Raw genomic sequence first — 24,123 nt, forward strand, 5'->3', positions numbered from 1 at the left:
CCTCCCCCAACCCCAACATACTCCTCTTAGATAAAAGTCTTCAACTCCTTGTCACTCTTCCTGGGATTTCAGCAACACTTTTCACTGTGCAGCTGTCATTTCCTCCCCCACCATTATCTGCTACAAGTGAGGCAACCAGTAGGGAGTGTTCGGCAAAAATGGCAGATCCCTTTCCCTTCCCCCCAGTAGAGTTCACACTCTTAATGTCATTGTCCAGAGACATAGAACTCATAGCAGCAGAGTTCACAGTCACAGGCATCCTAGAATCAGAGTCCAGTCCTGCAGGCACAGCAGCCATCTTCTCTGCAGAGCCTTGTGCAGCCCTCCGCCACTTTCCTCTACCTCCTGTGCTGTTCCTCCTGTTTTTTGGGGAGGGAGGGAGGCAGAGGCTGCCTTTTCCTCCAATGAAGCAGATCTTGAGGTGATTGGGATTTCAGGGACAGCATCCAGGACCCCATCCTCACTCTCCACATGTACTGCCATCGCTGATGCTTTTCAGTTAATGGCATCATCCCTCATTCTCCGAAACCTTTCCTCATTCTGGAACTATTCCTTGAAAGCTCCACTTTTCTCCTTCAACACTTTGACCAGATTCTGTTGGTGCTTCATGGCATCCTCCAAAAATGTAACGTCTGGTTTCAGACTGACACTTCGTGCTCCATGCTTTATCATGCACAGCTTTCTTTTTTCTGTAGTCAGCTTTCAGGCCTCCAGCTTTTCCTCCTCCTTCTTTATTCTCTTTAGATGATCAGCAACCCACTGTCTAAAAGTGGGGGTCGATTTGCCTTTTTTAGGGCCATAGCCAAGGTCTTCAGGCGAAGATGTGGTTTGGGATTGCAGGTCAGATCCCTCTGGGGGACCATTGCCGGGTCATCCCCAGAATCTCTCATCCTCACTGTGGCCCCCTGGTGTCTGGAGAGGGAGAGCTGCAGCACACACAACCACACTGGTGCAGAGACTGATGTGACTGGCTCAGTGTTCTCTGTACAGCACTGCAGTATATGTCAGAAATATATAAATGTATATTAATAATAGTGTGTGACTGTGGGGGGACATTGGAGTGTAAGCTCTTTTAGTACAGACAGGGCTGGCCCAAGACATTGTGCTGCCTGGGTCCAAGAATGAAATTCTGCCCCCCCCCCCCAGAAAAAAAAATCAGGACCACCAAAAGGCCCCAACATTCATTATTTTTTATCATGAGAGAGTGATAAAAAGAAGGGGTGAGAGAGGTTGGAGTAAGAGAGAGAGAGGGGAACGTGAGGGAGATGGGGGTGAAAGAGAGAGGGGGAAGTGAGAGAGAGGAGAGAGTGAGAGAGAGAGGGGTTAGAGAGAAGGAAGAGGAGGGGTTGAGAGAGAGGGGGGAAAGGGTGGGGTGGGGTGGGTTGGGTGAGTGTAAGAGAGAGGGAGTGAGTGTGAGCGGGGGGGGGGGTGAGGGAAGTTGAGAGACGGGTGGGCTGAAAGACAGGGAAGTGAGAGAGAGGGGTGGTGTGAGAGAGAGGGGGTGGGTGAGAGAGGGAGTGAGTGTAAGAGAGAGGGATTGAATGAGAGAGAGGGGATGAGAGAGAGAAAGGGGGGTGAGAGACATGGGGGGGGGTGAGCGATATAGGGGGCTGAGAGATGAGGGAGTGAGAGAGAGAGGGGTGGAGTGTGAGAGAGGGGGGTGAGAGAGAGAGGGATGGGGGCTGAGAGAGAGGGGGGAGAGAGGGGGTGGGTGAGAGAGAGAGTGTAAGAGAGGGAATGAGAGAGAGAGATATTTGGGTGAGAGACATGGTGGGCTGAGAAACAGGGGCCCTGAGGGACTTAAGGCTGGGAGACGGGAGAGTGAGTGAGAGAGGGGTGAAGTGTTAGAGAGTAGGGGGCTGAGAGAGGGAGTGAGTGTAAGAGAGAGTGAGCTGAGAGACAGAGGGGCCTGAGAGACAGAGGGGAGCAGAGAGAAGGGGAGAGAGAGAGAGAGAGGGGTAGAGTGTAAGAGAGAGGAGGGTGAGAGAGACCACATAGCCCTAACCCTACATGCAGTCCCTCCTCTGCCCCCACCCCTGTGCAGGTTCTGTGTGTGGGTAGGTATGTGGAGGATGCCCAGTACCTGATGGCAAGCAGTGGGCAACGCCCAATCTTCTTCTGGAGTTACTCTTATTGCTCTGGCAGCCTCCGCCTTCCACCCGTCCTCTTCCTCCAGCCCCCAGTCAGCTTGTCCCCTGTTCTCTGTTGATCTTGGAGCAGAGAGGAGGCTGGAGGAATCCAGGTTCTGGGAGTGCTGGGGAGGCTGCGCCCACTCCTGCTCGCCTTTTCGGTGGTCAGGGAAGGGGTGGAGCTCTTCTACCTCCCGGGCTCTCACAGGTCTAGCTACCCTCCTCGCCTCCTTTGCCGAAACCCCGCGGCCTGGCCGCTGTTTGCTTCCACACTGACACTGAACTCTGCATGAAAACAAGTGACTCAAGGGCCAGTGTGTTAGGCACTCTGCTACCCCTCTCCAAATTCTGCCTGGGTCCAGTGGACCCAGCGGAATCCTTGGCAGGGCTGGCCCTGGGTACAGAGACTGATATGATGGGCTCAGTGCTCTCTGTACAGCACTGCAGTATATGAGCTATATTAATGTATAATAATAATAGTTTGTGACCGTGGAGGGAAGTTCAAGTTCAGTAAATCATTAAACAATCATAGTCCCTCACCTTTTGATCCAACATGGTTACAGGAATCTGCAATCTTTTTTTTTATTTTTTTCCTTGTGTTCCTTATCCCATTCCATTTGTAATCTGTCAGTGACTCTCTTTGTCTCATTCATTTGTGCAATCTTGAGCACCATTTGCACCCTTTTCACATGCTCCCTCTCTGGGGTGCCAAAGGAAGATGCCGTGTCGCCCCGGAAGTTCACCAGATTCAATGCCTCATTCAGGATGGACAGGAAGATCTTGTCCTTATCCGGGGTTTTGATGTGGTCCTCAGAAGTGTAATTCTCCACTGGGAATATTCGCTCCATACCGACATCCCTAAACTGCTGCTCCATAGTTGTGACATCTCCAAGATATCTTTTGGAGAGGATGATGATTGGTAGAAATCCTGGAGAGGAGAAACACATCATTTGCATCCTTTTTTGCAAGAATAAATGACCCAAAGGCCAATTGGACTGTAGTCATTTGGGTGACCCAGCTAAGTGATTACCTTATCTTTCAGAGGGCATTCACACCAGTCCTATTTGGCTTCCATGGGCTACAGTATCTCACAAAAGTAAGTAAACCCCTCACATTTTTATAAATATTTTATTAAATATTTTCATGTGACAACACTGAAGAAATGACACTTTGCTACAATGTAAAGTAGTGAGTGTACAGCTTGTATAACAGTGTAAATGTGCTGTTCCCTCTAAATAACTCAACACACAGCCATTAATGTCTAAACCGCTGGCAACAAAAGTAAGTACACTCTTAAGTGGAAATGTCCAAAATGGGCCCAAAGTGTCAATATTTTGTGTGGCCACAGTTCACCAGAGCTTCACAGGTTGCCACTGGAGTCCTCTTCCACTCCTCCATGACAACATCACAGAGCTGGAGGATGTTAGAGACCTTGAGCTCCTCCTCCTTCCATTTGAGGATGCCCCACAGATGCTCAATAGGGTTTAGGTCTGGAGACATGCTTGGCCAGTCCATCACCCTTACCCTCAGCTTCTTTAGCAAGGCAGTGGTCATCTTAGAGGTGTGTTTAGGGTCATTATCATGTTGGAATACTGCCCTGCGGCTCAGTCTCTGAAGGGAGGGGATCATGCTCTGCTTCAGTATGTCACAGTACATGTTGGCATTCATGGTTCCCTCAATGAACTGTAACTCCCCAGTGCCAGCAGCACTCATGCAGCCCCAGACCATGACACTCCCACCATCATGCTTGACTGTAGGTAAGACACACTTGTCTTTGTACTCCTCACCTGGCTGCCACCACACACACTTGACACCATCTGAACCAAATAAGTTTATCTTGGTCTCATCAGACCACAGGACAGGGTTCCAATAATCCATGACCTTAGTCTGCTTGTCTTCAGCAAACTGTTTGCGGGCTTCCTTTTGGGACAACAGCCATGCAGACCAATTTGATGCAGTGTGCTGCGTATGGTCTGAGCACTGACAGGCTGACCCCCCACCCCTTCAACCTCTGCAGCAATGCTGGCAGCACTCATACGTCTATTTCCCAAAGACAACCTCTGGATATGGATGCTGAGCATGTGCATTCAACTTCTTTAGTAGGGATTATCGAACTTTTGAAAAGTTCGGTTCGACCAGAACACCCGAACTTCACGAAAGTTCGGCCCGGATTTCAGAACCCCATTGAAATCAATGGGACCCGAATTCTGTAATCAAAAAACACCATTTTAAGCCCTAAAACCCAATAAATGCCCCTAAAAAGTACCTAGGGTTCTGGGTCATGCCCCATTAACTATTAATCACACAAAAAAAAGTTCTTAAAAATTGTCATTTTTGATACAAAAGCCAATTATTGAAAAATTTAAAAAAAAAAAAAAAAAAAAAGAGATTTTTTTGATTTTTACTTTGGATTTAGTATCTGGGGGGTCTAAAAGGTGTGCATGTGAAGTTTCAGCTCTGTAGCATGTCCAGAACCATGAAAAAAAAAAAGATAATTTTTCAGTAGAACAGGGATGTGGTTCGGGAGCCTCCTTTAACTTTAACACCTATATGATCTTTTTTTCTGGTTCTGGACATGCTACAGAGCTGAAACTTCACAGGTACACCTTTTAGACCCCCCAGACACAAAATCACACAAAAAAAGTTCTTAAAAATTGTCATTTTTGATAAAAAAGCCAATTATTGAAAAATTAAAAAAAAAAAAAAAAAAAAAAAGAGATTTTTTGATTTTTACTTTGGATTTAGTATCTGGGGGGTCTAAAAAGTGTACATGTGAAGTTTCAGGTCTGTAGCATGTCCAGAACCAGAAAAAATAAGATCGTTTGTATTAGAAAACTTTAAGCACAGGAATATGGCTTCTCTGCTGTAACACCTTGCCGGTTTAATAGAAGGCATTTTTTTGGGTTCTTTGCAGTCAGGAAAAACATCTGAACTTGTGTATAGTGGTACTGTGCACAAGTTCTGATGTTTTGCCTGCCTCCAAAACCCTCCAAAAAATGCCAGCAAAAACACACCTGGGCATTTTTTTTTTTGACGCTAGCGTTTTTTTGGCATTTTTTGGGGTTCTTTTGAGGCAGGCAAAACATCTGAACATGTGTATAGGGGGGATATATAGACATATATGTCTGAATATATACCCCTAGACATATATAGGTGTGATAGTAGCAGAAATAAATGCTTGCGCTAATGAAATCATTTACAGTAATATATTTCTGCTACTATGGTTCTGGACATGCTACAGAGCTGAAACTTCACACGTACACCTTTTAGACCCCCCAGACACAAAATCCAAAGTAAAAATCAAAAAATCTCTTTTTTTTTTTTAAATTTTTTAATAATTGGCTTTTTTTATCAAAAATGACAATTTTTAAGAACTTTTTTTGTGTGATTTTGTGTCTGGGGGGTCTAAAAGGTGTACCTGTGAAGTTTCAGCTCTGTAGCATGTCCAGAACCCCAAAAAAAGATCATATAAGTGTAAAAGAGGGGTCCCACCATCCCTGCTCTACTGAAAAAATATCTTTTTTCTGGTTCTGGACATGCTACAGAGCTGAAACTTCACAGGTACACTTTTTAGACCCCCCAGACACTAAATCCAAAAAAAGTCATGCCTGCCTCCAAAAATGCCCGATAAATGCAAGAAAAAGCGCCGTAGAGAAGCCGTATTCCTGTTCTAATAAAAATTATAAGAAAATGCTAATTTTTGGGGGGTTCTGGACATGCTACAGAGCTGAAACTTCACATGTACACTTTTTAGACCCCCCAGATACCCATAAATCCAAAGTAAAAATCAAAAAATCAAAAAATCTCTTTTTTTTTTTTTTTTTTAAATTTTTCAATAATTGGCTTTTTTATCAAAAATGACAATTTTTAAGAACTTTTTTTTGTGTGATTTTGTGTCTGGGGGGTCTAAAAGGTGTACCTGTGAAGTTTCAGCTCTGTAGCATGTCCAGAACCATAAAAAAAGAGATCGTTTGTATTAGAAAACTTTAAGCACAGGAATATGGCTTCTCTGCTGTAACACCTTGCCGGTTTAATAGCAGGCATTTTTTTGGGTTCTTTGCAGTCAGGAAAAACATCTGAACTTGTGTATAGTGGTACTGTGCACAAGTTCTGATGTTTTGCCTGCCTCCAAAACCCCCCAAAAAATGCCAGCAAAAACACACCTGGGCATTTTTTTTTTGACGCTAGCGTTTTTTTGGCATTTTTTGGGGTTCTTTTGAGGCAGGCAAAACATCTGAACTTGTGTATAGTGGTACTGTGCACAAGTTCTGATGTTTTGCCTGCCTCCAAAACCCCCCAAAAAATGCCAGAAAAAACACACCTGGGCATCTTTTTTTTTTGACGCTAGCGTTTTTTTGGCATTTTTTGGGGTTCTTTTGAGGCAGGCAAAACATCTGAACATGTGTATAGGGGGTATATATAGGCATATATGTCTGAATATATACCCCTAGACATATATAGGTGTGATAGTAGCAGAAATATATTACTGTAAATGATTTCATTAGCGCAAGCATTTATTTCTGCTACTATCACACCTATATATGTCTAGGGGTATATATTCAGACATATATGTCTATATATTCCCCCTATACACATATTCAGATGTCATGTCTGACATCAAACATGTCCTCAAAAAAGCACTGGCAGTGGCAGCCCCTGCAGCATTAAAAAATGCTGGCTGGTGAGAAGCCACATACCTGTCCCGAAGCAGAGAAATGATCATTTCTCTATAGCGGTCACCCTGCTATGGAAGGGTTTTGTCACCCTGCCATAGCAGTCACTGTCAGTTAACCCTACACTACACTACGGTCCCCTGACACTTAACACTTTCCCTACAGAAACTAAATTTTTGAAGCTAACTTAAGTGTAAAGGAGCACTCTAACTACACTAGATATCCCTTTCCTCACACTAAAAATAGCTAAATGACACTTTTAAAGTAAAATTAACAGAACTGCTTCCACTCTCTTCCATGTCCAGTATAACAATGCTGGGAATATGGCGGGGGCGATCTTATATACTGGGGGGCGTATTCACTAATGATTGGTCTAGGGACCCCCTAGTCACTCCAATCACATTCCTAGCATTCTCCTGCCCCCTCAATTGGCTTTTGCTAATGGTTCTGGTCCAATCACGGGCTTTTAAAGCCCATTTCCTGAAGCATTGCATTTTGGGCGGTTCTGGTTGCCGAATTCCGAACTTTTTGGGCAAAAAGTTCTAAATTCGGCCGAACCTCGAACACCCAATGTTCGGGCCGAACCGATGGTGGACCCGAACCGTTCGATCATCCCTATTCTTTAGTCGACCATGGCGAGGCCTGTTCTGAGTGGAACCTGTCCTGTTACACTGCTGTATGGTTTTGGCCACTGTGTTGCAGCTCAGTTTCAGGGTCTTGGCAATCTTCTTATAGCCTAGGCCATCTTTATGTAGAGCAACAATTCTTTTTTTCAGATCCTCAGAGAGTGCTTTGCCATGAGGTGCCATGTTGAACTTCCAGTGACCAGTATGAGAGAGTGAGAGCGATAACACCAAATTTAACACACCTGCTCCCCATTCGCACCTGAGACCTTGTAAAACTAACGAGTCACATGACACCGGGGAGGGAAAATGGCTAATTGGGCCCATTCACTTTTGTTGCCAGCGGTTTAGACATTAATGGCTGTGTGTTGAGTTATTTTGAGGGGACAGTAAATTTACACTGTTATACAAGCTGTACACTCACTACTTTACATTGTAGCAAAGTGTCATTTCTTCAGTGTTGTCACATGAAAAAATAGAAAAAAAATATTTACAAAAATGTGAGGGGTGTACTTACTTTTGTGAGATACTGTATGTCCCAACACATGGACAAGGCAAGTTATATTGCTTCAGTTCATACCAATGCTCTGCAAGAAAAAAAAAAAAAAATAGGACTTGTATTTTTACCCTGAATGGGCCGCTGTGCATGGAATGAAATAGAAGTTTACCACTCACCGACCACCTTACTGGGAATATTCATCATTACTTTGAGGTTAAATACCGGGGTTATGGCTGCAGCTAGACGCCATAATCCCAGTACCAGTTTGTCCCGTAGGCGGTCAGCTTTCAGATAAAAGTAGTCCTGGATTTGCAGCAGGATCACTTTTAGAAGAGGGAGAAGTACCCCCCCTTCCAGCACTTCCTGGGGGTTCCCGGGCTTATGTTACCAATCATTTGAATAGTCTGCCATGCCTGCAGCACACAGGAAAAAAGTCCCTGCGCTACTTTGGAAATCGCAGCCCTCGTGGGAACCACGGGTACAGCTTGGTTCCCAGTGCAGGCAGCGTGTCATTTTTTTTTTTCAGAATTGTCGCTCTTTTTTTTGCTTATAGCGCAAAAAATAAAAATCGCACAGATGATAAAATACCACCAAAAGAAAGCTCTGTTTGTGGGAAAAAAAGGACATCAATTTTATTTGGGTACAGTGCCATATCACAAAAAATGGCCTGGTCAGGAAGGGGGGTAAGACCTTCCGGTCCTTAAGTGAGTAAAAATGCACCCACGATTTGCGTTTTTGGTGCGTGTTTAAGTCACATGTCCATTTTTCAGGCGTAGTTCACACTTGGGCGTTCTGCTGCAACAGCTGAAGACTAGGGATTAACCGATTATCGGCAAAGCCAATTTATCGGGGGGGGGGGGCTGATATGCACTTTCCCCGGTATATCGGAATCGGCCCCGGAGGTTACCGATATTGCCGATATTTCGGAAAGTGCTGTACCGGAGTGATGCCTGCAGCTAGAGACATCACCCCGATGGTCGGCTGTCTTGCATTGACAACTGATGCGGCTGAAAAGCCGCTCGGCTGTAATTACAAGGAGCGGGAGGGGACGTCACCCCCCTCCCGCTGCCTTCCGCGGCTCGCCCGGGTCTCCCGTCCCACCGGGCAACGAAAAAACCGATATCGGTGGATCACTAGTGCAGACGCTCTCTTTTTCGAGCTTTCGTTTTGTTTTTTATTTGAGCGCTTTTGGTGCAGCACCATTCATATGAAGGGTCCTCCTTCTGCTTCAAAAACGCTCAAAAAGAACGTTTGCGGTCACAATTTTTGACACAATTTTACTGTGATTTGTCACTCGACAATCGAGGCTAAATCATAGCGCATTTGGGAGGGTATTGCCAGCAATAAAAGTGATCAGATTTTTTAATCATTTAAGGGCCGGGCCTATTTCAGTTTTTTTTTTGCTAGAAAACTACTTGGAACCCCCAAACATAGCAGAGCGGCACAGTGGTGTAGTGGTTAGCACATTCACCTAACAGCAAGAGGGTCACTGGTTCGAATCCCAACCACAACACTACCTGCCTGGAGTTTTCATGTTCTCCCTGTGTCTGTGTGAGGTTTCCTCCAGGTACTCTGGTTTCCTCCCACACTCCAAAGACATGCTGGTAGGTTAATTGGATCCTGTATAAAATTGGCCCTACTATGTATGTATGAATGTGAGTTAGGGACCTTAGATTGTACGCTCCTTGAGGTCAGGGACTGATGTGAATGTAAAGGGCTGCGTAAATTGACAGCGCTATATAAGAACCTGAAATAATAATAGCAGAGACCCTAGAGAATAAAATAGAGATCGTTGCAATATTTTTTATCACACCGTATTTGTGCAGCGGTCTTCCAAATGCATTTTTTTTAGAAGAAAACTCACTTTTTTAACTAAAAAATTAGAAAACAGTAAAGTTAGCCCAATTTATTTCTATAATGTGAAAGATAATGTTACGCCGAGTAAATAGATACCCAACATGTCATGCTTCAAAATTGCGCTTGCTTATGGAATGGCGACAAACATTGGTACTTAAAAATCCCCCATAGGCAACACTTTAAAAATGTCTACAGGTTACCTGTCTAGGGCTCAAATTATTTCTCTCGCTCTAACGATCGCGACAATACCTCACATGTGTGCTTTGAACACCGTTTACATATGTGGGCGGGACTTGCGTATACGATCGCTTCTGCGTGCGAGCTAACGGGGACAGGGCGCTTTAATTTTTTATTGCTATTTATTATTTTTTATTTTTACACACTTTAAAAAAATAAATACAAAATTATTATTTTTATTCCTATTACAAGGAATGTAAACATTCCTTGTAATAGAAATAAGCAGGACAGGTCCTCTTTATTGTGAGATCTGGGGTCAAAAAGACCTCACATCTCACATCTACACTAAAAAAGAAAAAAAAATTGCTGAAAAAAAAATTGGCTCTTTAAATTCTTTGCTAGGAGAATACGTTTGACATCTCTCCTGTCCTCCAAGACCATAGAGTCGAGTGAGGGCCGTCTTGCCCTCACTCGACTTCCTGTCTTTGAGGGGGGGGGGGGGAGAATCGGATCGGTAAGCGGGTAAAACTACCGTTACGCGGCGGGAAGGGGGGGTACCTCTTTCGCCGCACTATAAGGGTGATCCCGCGGCGAATCCACTGTTGGGACCGCCCTTATCTAAAGAGAGCACCGCCCGCCGTTTCGAAAAAAATACCGGGGTTATGGTAGCTATCTACTGCCATAACCCCGGTATTTAGCGTCAAAGTACGATGTAAATTGACGGCGGGCGGTTGGTAAGTGGTTAAAGTAAAAGTGTAAAAAAACAAATAAATAAATAAAATAAATGAGTAAATATTAATAAAAATGTTAAAGAAAACGCACATATAAGGTCGCTCCCACAAATGTAAACAGTGTTCAAACCACACATGTGAGGTATCGCCGCGATCGTCAAAGCGGGAGCAAAATTTCTAGAGAAATATCTCCTCTGTAACTCTAAACTGGTAACCGTTAAAAAATTTTAAGCATCGCCTATGGAGATTTTTAAGTACCGTCGTTTGTCGCCATTCCATGGGTGTGCGCAATTTTAAACCGTGACATGTTAGGTATTTATTTACTCTGCGTGACATAAACTTTCACAATATACAAAAAAAAATTAGGCTAACTTTAGTTAATTAACCGCTTCTGGACCGCCCACTGCATATATACTGCGGCAGGGCGGCCCTCCAGCAGGAACTGACGTAGGGCTACGTTGGTCGTGCGCCTGCAGCTAGGGGGCGAGCATGCGCCGGAAGCGGCGCGCTACCTCCCCCTCTCGGTAGCGGGGACTCCGATGCATGGGGCAGGCAGCTCTGATTGCCGCCTGACACCCGCGATCGCTTTCCACTGAGAGAGAAGAACGGTCAGCTGTTGTAAACACAGCCGACCGTTCTTCTCCCTGGAATGATCAAATAGCTCCTGTGATCCTTCTATATAGGAACACATGTCTCTATGATAATTTCAGAAGTCACGCCCCCTCCCCCCCCCCCACAGTTAAAATCACTTCCCGAGGCTCACATTTAACCCCTTGATCACCCACTGGGTTAACCCTTTCCCTGCCAGTGTCATTATTACAGTAACAGTCCATATTATTTAGCACTGATTACTATAGTAATGTTACTGGTCCCCCCAAAAGTGTCAAAAATGTCAGTTAGGGGTCCGATCTGTCCGCCGCAATGTCGCAGTCCCGCAAAGAATTCCAGATCGCCGCCATTGCTATTAAAAATATAAAACAATAAAAATGAGATAAATCTTTCCCGTAGTTTGTAGACGCGATAACTTTTGTGCAAACCAATCAAAATACGTTTACAAATTGGCCTAAAATGTTAGAAAATTTAGATTTTTAAATTTTTTATTTTTTTTTGGGAATGTCATATAGCAGAATGTGAAAAATATTGTTTTTTTCAGAATTGTCGTTCTTTTTTTTTTTGTTTATAGCGCACAAAATTAAAATTGCACAGGGGATCAAATACCACCAAAAGAAAGCTCTATTTCTGGGGAAAAAAAGGACATCAATTTTATTTGGGTACAGCGTCTCAAGACCGCACAATTGTCCGTTAAAGTAACGCAGTGCCGAATCGCAAAATGTTGCCTGGAGAAAATCTTCCGGTCGAGAAGTGGTTAAGTTAATTTGGTTTTGTTTTTTTCTTTCATTCAGTGAAGTTTATGTTTTTAAAATATTGCAACAACCGTCGTTTTATTCTCCAGAGACTTTGCTAAAAAAATATATGTCATGTTTGGGGGAATCTAAGAATTTTCAAGGAACAAATACTGATTTTAACTTGTAAGCAACAAGTGTCAGAAATAGGCCTGGACCTTAAGTGGTTAATTGAACAAGCTGAAGTTAGAAGCCGATTGGCTGCCATGCACAGCTGCAGCAGATTTTCCACTCTCCAGTTTTTAGTAAATGAACCCCCACATGTATTTGTTCTTGAACCTCTCCCACCTTGTGGCTTGCTACAAAGTTACAATGTTGCAGTCGGATCACTGGGGAAATAGGAGAGACTGAGGAATTGCTTCCTCCTGCCTGCAGCAGACTGATGTCATAATCTGTCTCAGACAAAGTTACTTGGCTAGAGCTGATAAAATAGAATAAGTAGAATAGCATTACCTGTAAGCTTTTGAGCATTTTTAAGGAATTCTTTAATTTCCTCTTTCGATTCATGCCCCATTGTACATGGTACACTGAAAGTATAAAGGAGAAAAATAATTCCAATAAACAATGAGCTGCTTTATCTGTAGCATGTTCACCTATAGGAGCAGTTTATTTGTATCATTATAAACAGAGAAAGGACAATGGTACATTACCCAACGTATTGGGACGCCTGCCTTTACACACACACAAACTTTAATGGCATCCCAGTCTTGGTCCGTAGGGTTCAATATTGAGTTGGCCCACCCTTTGCAGCTATAACAGCTTCAACACTTCTGGGAAGGATGTCCACAAGGTTTAGGAGTGTGTCTATGGAAATGTTTGACCATTCTTCCAGAAGCGCATTTGTGAGGTCAGGCGCTGATGTTGGAGAAGGCCTGGCTCGCAGTCTCCACTCTAATTCATCCCAAAGGTGTGCTATCAGGTTGACGGACAGGCAGGCCAGTCAAGTTCCTCCACCCCAAACTCGCTTATCCATGTCTTTATGGACCTTGCTTTGTGCACTGGTCCAAATCATTAGGTTTTTTTTTGGCGGGGGGATATGGTGGGGGGGTTTGTTTTTCAGGGGTTGGGCTTGGCAACTTAGTTCCAGTGAAGTAAGTGAAAGAGGTTGGGACTTTGAGTGAGGTGTGCTACTTAAACTTAGTAGCACACTAGAGTTGAGCGGACACCTGGATGTCCGTGTTCGGCGGGTTCGGCCGAACTTGAAAAAAAAGTCCGGGTCCCTGTCCCGGACTTTTTCCGAACTTTACCCGGACACCGAACCCCATTGAAGTCAATGGGGACCTGAACTTTCAGGCACTAAAATGGCTCTAAAACACCAATGGAAAGGGCTAGAGTGCTGCAAATGGCAGCAAAACGTAGTTATGAGCATGGCAAGTGCTCTGCAAACAAATGTGGATAGGGAAATAACTTAAAACAACAAAAAAAAAACAGAAAAATAAAACAATGTTCTTCATCTGTGAAGGACGAGGCCCATATGGAGTAGGAGGGAGGTTGAGGTGGTGGTGGATGTGGCGGTGTCATAGGTGTGTGCACAGGGTGTGCCAGGTGTGCCTTGGCACACCCTAATCACCTAGGGCACATTAGCATTATCACTCTGTTTGCCAGTGAGGAGATGGGAAAGATCTCCCTCGGACCTGCTCTGCCATAAGAGAAGTGCACACACTTCTATTTCACTTTGCCAGCAGGGAGAGTAATGTACCGGGGCCATATACATGTAGGCAAACACATGCATGTGTATTTAAACTTTGGGGTGCACACCCTAATGCAATAGGCTGCGCACACCTATGGGCGGTGTAGGTGGAAGCGGCGGTGGAGGAGGACGAGGTAGCCAACACTGCTTTTTTTCAGTCATTTTAAATGAGGGTACACCCCAAAAAAGTGAGAAAGAGCAAAAATAGAACAATGGCTGGGTAAGGTCGGTATCCATCTCTATTCTGCACAAGGTACGGAAAAGTCCTGTGGGATCCATGCCTGGTTCATTTTAATGAACGTGAGCTTGTCCACATTGTCTCTGGACAGGCGGCTGCGCTTGTCTGTGATAACGCCCCCAGCCGTGCTAAATACACGTTCAGATAATACACTGGCTGCAGGGCACACCATCACCTCCAAGTAGTAAAGGGCAAGCTCAGGCCATGTGCCCAATTTGGAGACCCAGAAGTTGAAGGGGGCAGACCCGTCATTCACTACATGTAGGCGTGTGCACACATACTGCTCCACCATGTTGCTGAAATGCTGCCTCCTGCTAAGACGTTCCATATGAGCTGCTGGTGCTGCTGTTTGTTGTGGCATGCTGACAAAGCTTTTCCACATTTCGGCCATGCTAACCCTGCCTTCTGAGGTGCTGGCGGTGCCCTGGTTGCGTTGGCGACCTCTTCCTCCTCCTCCTCTGCCTTGGCCTTGTGCTTCCACTGTGGCCCCGCTGTCAGGTGGGAATGCCAGCAGCATCGCGTCTACCAGCGTGCGCTTGTACTCGCGCATCTTGCGATTGCGCTCCAGTGAGTGAATTAAGGACGGTACGTTGTCCTTGTAACGGGAATCCAGCAGCGTGGCCACCCAGTAATCAGCACAAGGTAGAATGTGGGCAACTCGGCGGTCGTTGTGGAGACACTGCAGCATGTAATCGCTCATGTGTGCCAGGCTGCCCAGAGGCAACGAAAGGCTGTCCTCTGTGGGAGGTGTATCGTTTGTGTCCTCTGTATCCCCCCAGCCACGCACCAGTGATGGCCATGAGCTGGCCTGGGTGCCACCCTGCTGTGAACATGGTTTCATCTCCTCCTCCATCTCCTCCTCCTCATCCTCCTCATCCTCCAGAACTGTGCCCCTGCTGGACAATTGTGTCCCTGGAGTTTGTGGGTGCAGGAACCCACCCTCGGAGCCACTTGCGAATGACTGCCCTGAAAGCCTTGGAAATGTTACCTCTTCATCCTCCTCCTCATCCTGTGCCACATCCTCTTCCATCATCGCCCAAATCGTTTTTTGAAGGAGGCATAGAAGTGGGATAGTTAAGCTGACAACGGCGTTATCGGCACTGGCCATGTTGGTGGAGTACTCAAAACAGCGCAACAAGGCACACAGGTCTCGCATGGAGGCCCAGTTATTGGTGATGAAGTGGTGCTGTTCCGCAGAGCGACTCACGCGTGCGTGCTGCAGCTGAAACTCCACTATAGCCTGCTGCTGCTCGCACAGTCTTTCCAGCATGTGCAAGGTGGAGTTCCACCTTGTGGGCACGTCACATATGAGGCGGTGAGCGGGAAGGCCGAAGTTACGCTGCAGCGCTGACAGGCGAGCAGCAGCAGGGTGAGAACGCCGAAAGTGAGCACAGACGGCCCGCACTTTCTGCAGCAGCTCTGACATATCGGGGTCATTTTTAAGGAACCTCTGCACCACCAAATTCAGCACATGCGCCAGGCAAGGGATGTGCGTCAAACCGGCTAGGCCCAGAGCTGCTATGAGATTTCGCCCATTATCGCACACCACCAGGCCGGGCTTGAGGCTCGCTGGCAGCAACCACTCATTTGTCTGCTGTTCCATGCTCCTCCACAACTCTTGCGCGGTGTGTGGTTTTTCCCCCAAACAGGCAAGTTTTAAAGCTGCCTGCTGTCGTTTACCCCTGGCTGTGCTGAAGTTGGTGGTGAAGGTGTTACGCTGACCGGATGAGGAGGCGGTAGAGGATGAGGAAGCGGAGTAGGAGGAGTTAGGAACAGGAGGCAAACTGAAGCGCCCTGCAATCCTCGGTGGTGGAAGGACATGCGCCAAATTGCTATCCGCCTCAGGCCCATCCGCCACTGCATTTACCCAGTGTGCCGTTAGGGAGATATAACGCCCCTGACCGTGCCTACTGGTCCATGTATCGGTAGTTAGGTGGACCTTGGCACAGATGGCGTTGCGCAGTGCACATCTGATTTTTTCCCCCACTTGGTTGTGCAGGGAAGGGATGGCTTGCCTGGAAAAGTAGTGGCGGCTGGGCATGACGTACTGTGGGACAGCCACCGACATAAGGCTTTTAAAACTGTGCGTCTCCACCAGACGGAATAATAATTTCAAAGGCCAAGAATTATGAAATGCTGGCATTCAGGGCCAGGGATTGCGGGTGGGTAGGGGGGTACTTCCTCTTCCTCTGAAGTGTTTGGGAGATGGAAAGCTGAACGCTTCCACGGGACATTGTGGAGATGGTTTGTGACCCAGGTGGTGGTGTTGCTGACAGATCATCTGTTTGCGGGGGGCAGGTGCCGGTATCACTACAGATGTGGATGGAGAGGCCGAGACTGCAGCAGAAGAGGAAGCAGGAGGAGCCAGAGACCTTTCTTGGTTTTGAAGGTGTCTATTCCACTGCAGCTTGTGCTTTGCAATTAGATGCCTGATCATGCAGGTTGTGCTCAGATTGAGAAGGTTTATGCCTCACTTCAGGCTCTGATTGCACAGGGTGCAAACCACTCGTGTCCTGTCATCAGCACATTTTCTGAAGAACTTCCACGCTAGAGAACTCCTTTGAGCTGGCTTTGGTGCGCTCGGTCCCTTGCTGCGTTGGGCAGTAGCAGGCGTAGTGTCTAGGGCACGGCCGCTCCGCTTCTGCACCCTGCTCCCTCTTCTGCTGTGCTGGTGGCTCTGTGCGACCACCGCCTCTTCCTCCAAACTACTCAGGTCACCTGCATGACCTTCATTCCATGTGGGGTCGAGGACCTCATCGTCCTCCACATCATCTTCCACCCAGTCTTCACCCCTGCCCTCCTTGTCGGTCTCCACAATTCTGAGTGCCGCAGCAGTTGGCACCTGCGTTTCGTCATCATCGGAGACGTGCTGCGATGGTCCTTCCATGTACTCATCTTGAGAAATAAGTGGTTGGGCATCGCTGCACTCAATCTCTTCCACTTCTGGGGCAGGGCTAGGTGGATGGCCCTGGGAAACCCTGCTGACAGAGTCATCAAAAAGAAGAAGAGACTGCTGCATGACTTTGGGCTCAGACTGCTTGCCTGATTTGCAAGGGGGTGAGGTGAAAAACGGTTGGACATCGGCTGCAGGTGCCAACTCTGACCTTTCTGCAGTAGACTGGGTGGGAGACAATGTGAAGGAATTGGAGGCACTGTCAGCAACCCAATCTACTATCGCCTGTACTTCTTCTGGCCTCATCACTTCTAGAGGCGCATGATGCCCTACCAAATACTGCTGCAGGTTCTGTGCGTGTAGCTGGCACAGATCGACCACGTCCTCTCCTTGCAACAGGAGCTCTACCAGCAGCACGACGACCCAGGCCACGGCCCCTATTTGTCGGTCTCCTCATATTTCTGTAATTTATGATCTTGCCCTAGAAAGGTGTTTATTGAATAGTGGAACAAAACAACAACAGTATCGCACGGGTGTATCTCACAGTCAAATATGCAAACTATGCCGCAATTTTATTTTTTTTACCCCAAAAGGGTGTTTATTAAATAGCGGAATAGAAAAACAGTATACAAATACAACGGGTGTATCTCACAGTCAAATATGCAAAGTATGACACAAATTTAATTTTTTTCACCCCAAAAGGGTGTATATTGAATAGCGGAATAGAAAAAAGGATATAACACGGTGTATCTCACACGTACAAACACAGACTAGGCCCCGATTACAATTTTTTGTACCGTAAAGGGAGGATGAGGAAGAGGAGTAGGAGGAGTTCGGAACAGGAGGCAAACTGAAGCGCCCTGCAATCCTTGGCGGTGGAAGGAGATGCGCCAAACAAATTTAAAAGGTGTATCTCACACGTACCGATACAGACTATGCCGTAATTTAATTTTTACACTCCAAAAGGGTGTATATTGCATAGCGGAATAGGAAAAATTTGATAAAACGGTGTATCTCACACGTACAAACACAGACTAGGCCCCGATTACAATTTTTTGTACCCTAAAGGCAGGGTGAGGATGAGGAAGAAGAGTAGGAGGAGTTCAGAACAGGAGGCAAACTGAAGCGCCCTGCAATCCTCGGCGGTGGAAGGAGATGCTCCAAACAAATTTGAAAAGGTGTATCTCACATGTACCGATACAGACTATGCCGTAATTTAATTTTTTACACTCCAAAAGGCTGTATATTGAATAGCGGAATAGAAAAAATGTTATAAAACGGTGTATCTCACAAGTACAAACACAGACTAGGCCCCGATTACAATTTTTTGTACCCTAAAGTCAGTATGAGGAAGAGGAGTAGGAGGAGTTCGGAACAGGAGGCAAACTGAAGCACCCTGCAATCCTCGGCGGTGGAAGGAAATGCGCCAAACAAATTTAAAAAGGTGTATCTCACATGTACCGATACAGACTATGCCGTAATTTAATTTTTTACACTCAAACAGAGTGTATATTGAATAGCGGAATAGAAACATGTTTACAAAACGGTGTATCTCACACGTACAAACACAGACTAGGCCCCGATTACAATTTTTTGTACCCTAAAGGCAGGATGAGGATGAGGAGTAGGAGGAGGTCCGAACAGGAGGCAAACTGAAGCACCCTGCAATCCTCAGCGGTGGAAGATGCGCCCCAAAAATTTGGAAGGTGTATCTCACACGTACCGATACAGACTATCCCGCAATTTAATTATTTTTACCCCAAGGGTGTAGATTGAATAGCGTAATAGAAAATATGATATCAAAAGGTGTATCTATCTCACACGTACAGACCCAGACTAGGTCCTGATTACTATTTTTTGTACCCCAAAGGCAGGATGAGGAGTAGGAGGAGTTCGGAACAGGCAGGAGGCAAACTGAAGCACCCTGCAATCTTCGGCGGTATAAGATGCGCCCCAAAAATTGGAATGGTGTATCTCACACGTACCGATACAGACTATCCCTCAATTTAATTCTTTTTACCCCAAGGGTGTAGATTGAATAGCGGAATAGAAAATATGATATCAAAAGGTGTATCTATCTCACACGTACAGACCCAGACTAGGCCCTGATTACTATTTTTTGTACCCTAAAGGCAAGATGAGGAGTAGGAGGAGTTCGGAACAGGCAGGAGGCAAACTGAAGCACCCTGCAATCCTCGGCGGTATGAGATGCACCCCAAAAATTTGAAAGGTGTATCTCACACGTACCGATACAGACTATCCCGCAATTTAATTATTTTTACCCCAAGGGTGTAGATTGAATAGCGGAATAGAAAATATGATATCAAAAGGTGTATGTATCTCACACGTACAGACCCAGACTAGGCCCCGATTACTATTTTTTGTACCCCAAAGGCAGGATTAGGAGTAGGAGGAGTTCGGAACAGGCAGGAGGCAAACTGAAGCACCCTGCAATCCTTGGCGGTATGGGATGTGCCCCAAAAATTGTAAAGGTGTATCTCACACGTACCGATACAGACTATCCCGCAATTTAATTGTTTTTACCCCAAGGGTGTAGATTGAATAGCGGAATAGAAAATATGATATCAAAAGGTGTATCTATCTCACACGTACAGACCCAGACTAGGCCCCAATTACTATTTTTTGTACCCCAAAGGCAGGATGAGGAGTAGGAGGAGTTCGGAACAGGCAGGAGGCAAACTGGAGCACCCTGCAATCCTCGGCGGTATGAGATGCGCCCCAAAAATTGGAATGGTGTATCTCACACGTACCTATACAGACTATGCCTCAATTTAATTATTTTTACCCCAAGGGTGTAGATTGAATAGCGGAATAGAAAATATGATATCAAAAGGTGTATCTATCTCACACGTACAGACCCAGACTAGGCCCCGATTACTATTTTTTGTACCCTAAAGGCAGGATGAGGAGTAGGAGGAGTTCGGAACAGGCAGGAGGCAAACTGAAGCACCCTGCAATCCTCGGCGGTATGAGATGCGCCCCAAAAATTGGAAAGGTGTATCTCACACGTGTGAACACAGCAGTGTATATATAATATATATATATATATATAACTTTGTGGTATACACTGCATCTGATCTCAGCAATCTGTAAAAATCAAAAATCTCTCTCCCTGCCAGCAATGTATTTAACTACAGAATTCCACTTATAAATCACCCGCTGGCCAAGGAATTTGAACCCACAACCCTGCTTTTAGCAAGGCTGGTGTTCTACTAGCTACGCCACCGTCAAGCACGCTTAGGTTGAATGCACTTTCCCTGCCTAACTAACTAACTCCTATCTCACCCTAAGGTGGCATAGATTGTAGAATACCAGGCTTGCAATGACATGGCTGTACGGTCCGAATCCCCCAGCCAGCAGGTGATTTGTTGAAATCAGAGGTCAGAGTCCATGATAATGCAGGAAACTCGAAGTTCCCGCGAAGAAGCCCATTTATTCGTCATTTGAGAAACAAGCAAACATCCAATGTTCGAGTCAAACTCAAAGCTCATCCCTATCCATGACCTTAACTTGCTTCTTCTTGAGCCACTCCTTTGTTGCCTTGGTGGTATGTTTTGGGTCATTGTCATGCTGAAAGACCCATTTACAATCCATCTTCGGTGTTCTTGCTGAGGGAAGGAGGTTCTCATCCAAAATTTACATGGCCCCATCCATTGACCCCCTCAATAAAGCAAAGAAATTTGCAGGAAAACAGCCCCAAAACATAATGTTTGCACCCCCGTGCTTGACTGTAGGGATTGTGTTCTTAGGGTCATAGACAGCATTCTTCTTCCTCCAAACATGGCAAGTGCCCCTCCTCAAGAAGGCACATGTACAGTTATGCCAATGAACATCTAAATGGTTCTGAGAAGGATTGGGAGAAAGTGCTGTGGTCAGATGAAACCAAAATTGTGCTCGTTGACATTAAATCCACTTGCTGTATTTGCAGGAAGAAAAATTGTGACTATGAGCCTAAGAACACCATCTCTACAGTCAAGCACAGAGGTGGAAACATGATGCTTTGGGGCTGTTTCTCTGCTAAAGGTACAGGCTGACTTTGCCGTATTGAGTGGCCAATGGACGGGGCCATGTTTCGTAAAATCTTGGATGAGAACCTTCTTCCCTCAGCCAGAACACTGAACTGTAACCTTTATTTATAGCATTGTTTTATGTGTTTATTTCTGTATTTTTGGTTGATATTCTGTCTCTATCATTTAAATAACACCTATGATAAAAAATTATAGACCCTTAATTTCTTTGTAAGTGGGCAAACTTACAAAATCTGCAGAGGATCAAATAATTATTTTCCCCACTGTATATAGAGTGTCAAGACCTGAATCACCTGCTGGTGGCACTGTGGGTCCGAGACCTGAATCGTGTCGTTCCGGTGTTCATCAGCAGGTCTCCCAGTAGACAGCAGATCCCATTAATCAGTCTTCAACTAACACTGACTGCCAGAAATGCTTGAGGTAACTGTAGCCGTATTAGTGCACTTGCAACAAGACCAATTTTTTACTGTCGTTGATACTTTTATTTGGATTAACATCCAAATTTTCAGGACAAGTTTTTAGGTTGTGTCCCCTTCTTGGACCTTAAAGAAGGGGACACACCCTGAAAGCTTGTACTGAAAATGTGGATGGTAAAACTTTGAAGTGCCGCTCCAAGCTTCAGGAGAATCTCTCTCCATCTGGTTCACAGATGTAGCAGCACCGGCGTCCAAACGAATGCATCAAGCATGATCTCTATCAAGCATCCAGAATGCTGCTTTTCCAACCCAATCCATGTAGACTGTTATATGGCCTCAGCCAGTGCTACTCCACTGATGCGTTTTGCCCTGCCCACCAGGGTTAGTCATGGACTACTCTATGGCTAAGTCCTGGTGGATGGAGCAATTGGATCAGTGGCTTGGTACTGTAAGTGGAGAAGCACTGGCTGAGGCCATATAACACTTGGTTGGGGTTGGGTTGGGAGGACAGACTCCTGGATGCTTGATAGAGGAACTTCTGAAAATGTGGATGTTAATGCAAATAAAAAAAGTATCATGAACAGTACTCAATTGTTCTGACTGTCAGAAAGGTACATAACCCCTCCTCCAGCTTCCCTCTATGCCTCAGTGTGCAATGAACCTGTTCTCTGTTCATAGTAGGCAACTTGGTGAAGTCTGTGTTCCATATACTTGGTTATTGATTCTCTGCTCCTGATCTTGCTCTTGACTTTGATTCTGATTCCAACTGTGATCCTGTGCCTGTTCCAGTACCCTAATATTTAATATTTGCTCCTCTTGCTCCTGATCCCAGTTCTGATTACCTTCCTGATCAGTCTCCCTGGTTGTTTCTTTTTTTTTTTTAAAACATTTTATTGGTAATAAAATGAGCAATTACAGAAAGCATGGAATGCAGATGGGAATACAGACATAAACAGAGAACAATGCCATAACATCAACATAACATTTGACAACTATCCCAGCTTACATTGGATCAGAAGCAACCAGACCCAGAGTAGAGCCCATGGGAAGGCAAAAACTCCCAAGTCTGAAGAGTGAGAGAGAGATGTAATCCCAGCAGCAGGAGGGGAGGTGTAGAGGCTTGCAAAATTACGGGGATCCCTAATGTGGGAACACGGGCCTAAAGGGAGCAGGGAGGTGTTGAGATGTACCGGGCAAAAGAGGCCCAGGGGCGGGGAGGGGTAGTCGTCGGCGTAGGGAGGAGACCCAATGAAGGGTTCCGGGGGGAAGGGCAGAAGGGGTGCGAGCTATTTGGACCAGCCAAACCACCCAATAGCACCCGAGCAGGACAGGGGAAGAGGGGGAGAAAAAGAGGGAAGGGTAACAAGAGCCAAGAGGAGAGACAGCGGAGCAGAGTGTAAAATAGCAAGAGGGGGATGGGAGAGAGAAAAATAAATAAATAAATAAAAAAAAGGTGGGGAGGCGCGGGGGTATAGGGTATAGGGGGAATACCATGTTACTTTATTTATGCTGAAACAGACGGAGCGCAGGTCCGAAAAAGTTGGGGGGTGAACATACATGAGAGCACATAGGTGAAGAACATAAGAACAGAGTCGAAGGATCCACAGGATGGCACATCCCAGAATCAGGAGTTACACAGAGAGGAGAATTCCGTAGTAGTCGTATAATGGGTCCAACACGCCCATTTCTTGTGGAATTTCGTCGGCGTGTCTCGAGCTACATGGATGAGTTCTTCCATTTCGGCAATCCTCACAACACGGCGCAACCATTGTTTGATCATAGGCGGTTGCGTGGAGGCCCACAACACAGGAATGCATTGCCTGGCCGCATTAATCATATGTATTGCCAGGGATTTCGTGTACGATGCATGAGAGGTGGGGGAATGATGCAGGAGGAACTGAGCAGGCGAGAACTCCAGCTCATAAGTAGTCACCTGCTCGATAATCCTGTGCACATCCTTCCAGAATGTGAACATGTGCGGGCAGGACCAAAAAATGTGTAGCAGGGTGCCACGATCTGCAAGGCACCGCCAGCACGTAGGGGGCACAGAAGGGGAGATTGTGTTCAGAATTGCTGGGGTGCGATACCACCGAGCACCCTGGTTGTTTCTTGCATCTCCTGTCCTACCATGTTTATCCATGTTTCTCTTCATTTATATATACTGTATTGTATTATAGGTAGGCTGCTTGTAGTATATTCTCTCACTTCATTCACTGTGTACAAACATTTTTACTATTACCTTAAATACTGTTTGCTAGTGTTGGATTGGTCTTTGCTTCATTATTCATAATTCTTACTTTAACCACATCATTACCATGCTATAGCTGAAAGATGGCTACAGCGCGGCTCTCTGGTTCTGGGATGAATTGTCAAAAACTGCCTCATGTCCTTATTTATTTTTGACACTGTTTTTAGTGAAAGAGAAAGGGTACAATGTACCCCATACTCATTCACATAGGGTGATTCGTAATCCGGGGCCCCCCTTGTTAAATGGAGCTTTGAGATTTTTAAAAGCCCCCTGATTGCAGAGCCCCATAGCCATCCAAGGGTTGTAGGGAAGAGGCCATGTGGCCCGGTATGATTCAGGAGGGGGGGGGGGTGCTCGCTCCCCCTCCCCCTTTCCTGGCCTGCCAAGCTGCATGCTCAGATTAGGGTCTGATATGCATTTTTGGGGAGAACCTCACGCCATTTAAAAAAAAAAAAATGTGCGTGGGTTTCTCCTTAAAATCCTTATAAGACTCAAAG

General features: G+C 45.8%; 1 protein-coding gene across 1 annotated transcript in view; it reads right to left on the reverse strand.

Moving 5' to 3' along the window:
• Positions 1-2,675: 2,675 nt before the first annotated feature.
• The window catches only part of LOC309558278 (uncharacterized protein), a 37,180-nt gene continuing 15,732 nt past the window's right edge, over positions 2,676-24,123 (reverse strand). Inside the window, exons 3-4 of the mRNA XM_082261333.1 lie at positions 12,546-12,619; positions 2,676-3,057 (exon numbers count right to left, since the gene is read on the reverse strand). Coding sequence (XP_082117459.1) covers positions 2,687-3,057; positions 12,546-12,619 — 445 coding nt within the window. The 3' untranslated portion in view covers positions 2,676-2,686. The remainder of the gene's footprint in view (positions 3,058-12,545; positions 12,620-24,123) is intronic.

Source organism: Pelophylax lessonae, assembly GCF_965119305.1.
Source record: "Pelophylax lessonae genome assembly, chromosome: 6".
Classification (NCBI taxonomy): domain Eukaryota; kingdom Metazoa; phylum Chordata; class Amphibia; order Anura; family Ranidae; genus Pelophylax; species Pelophylax lessonae.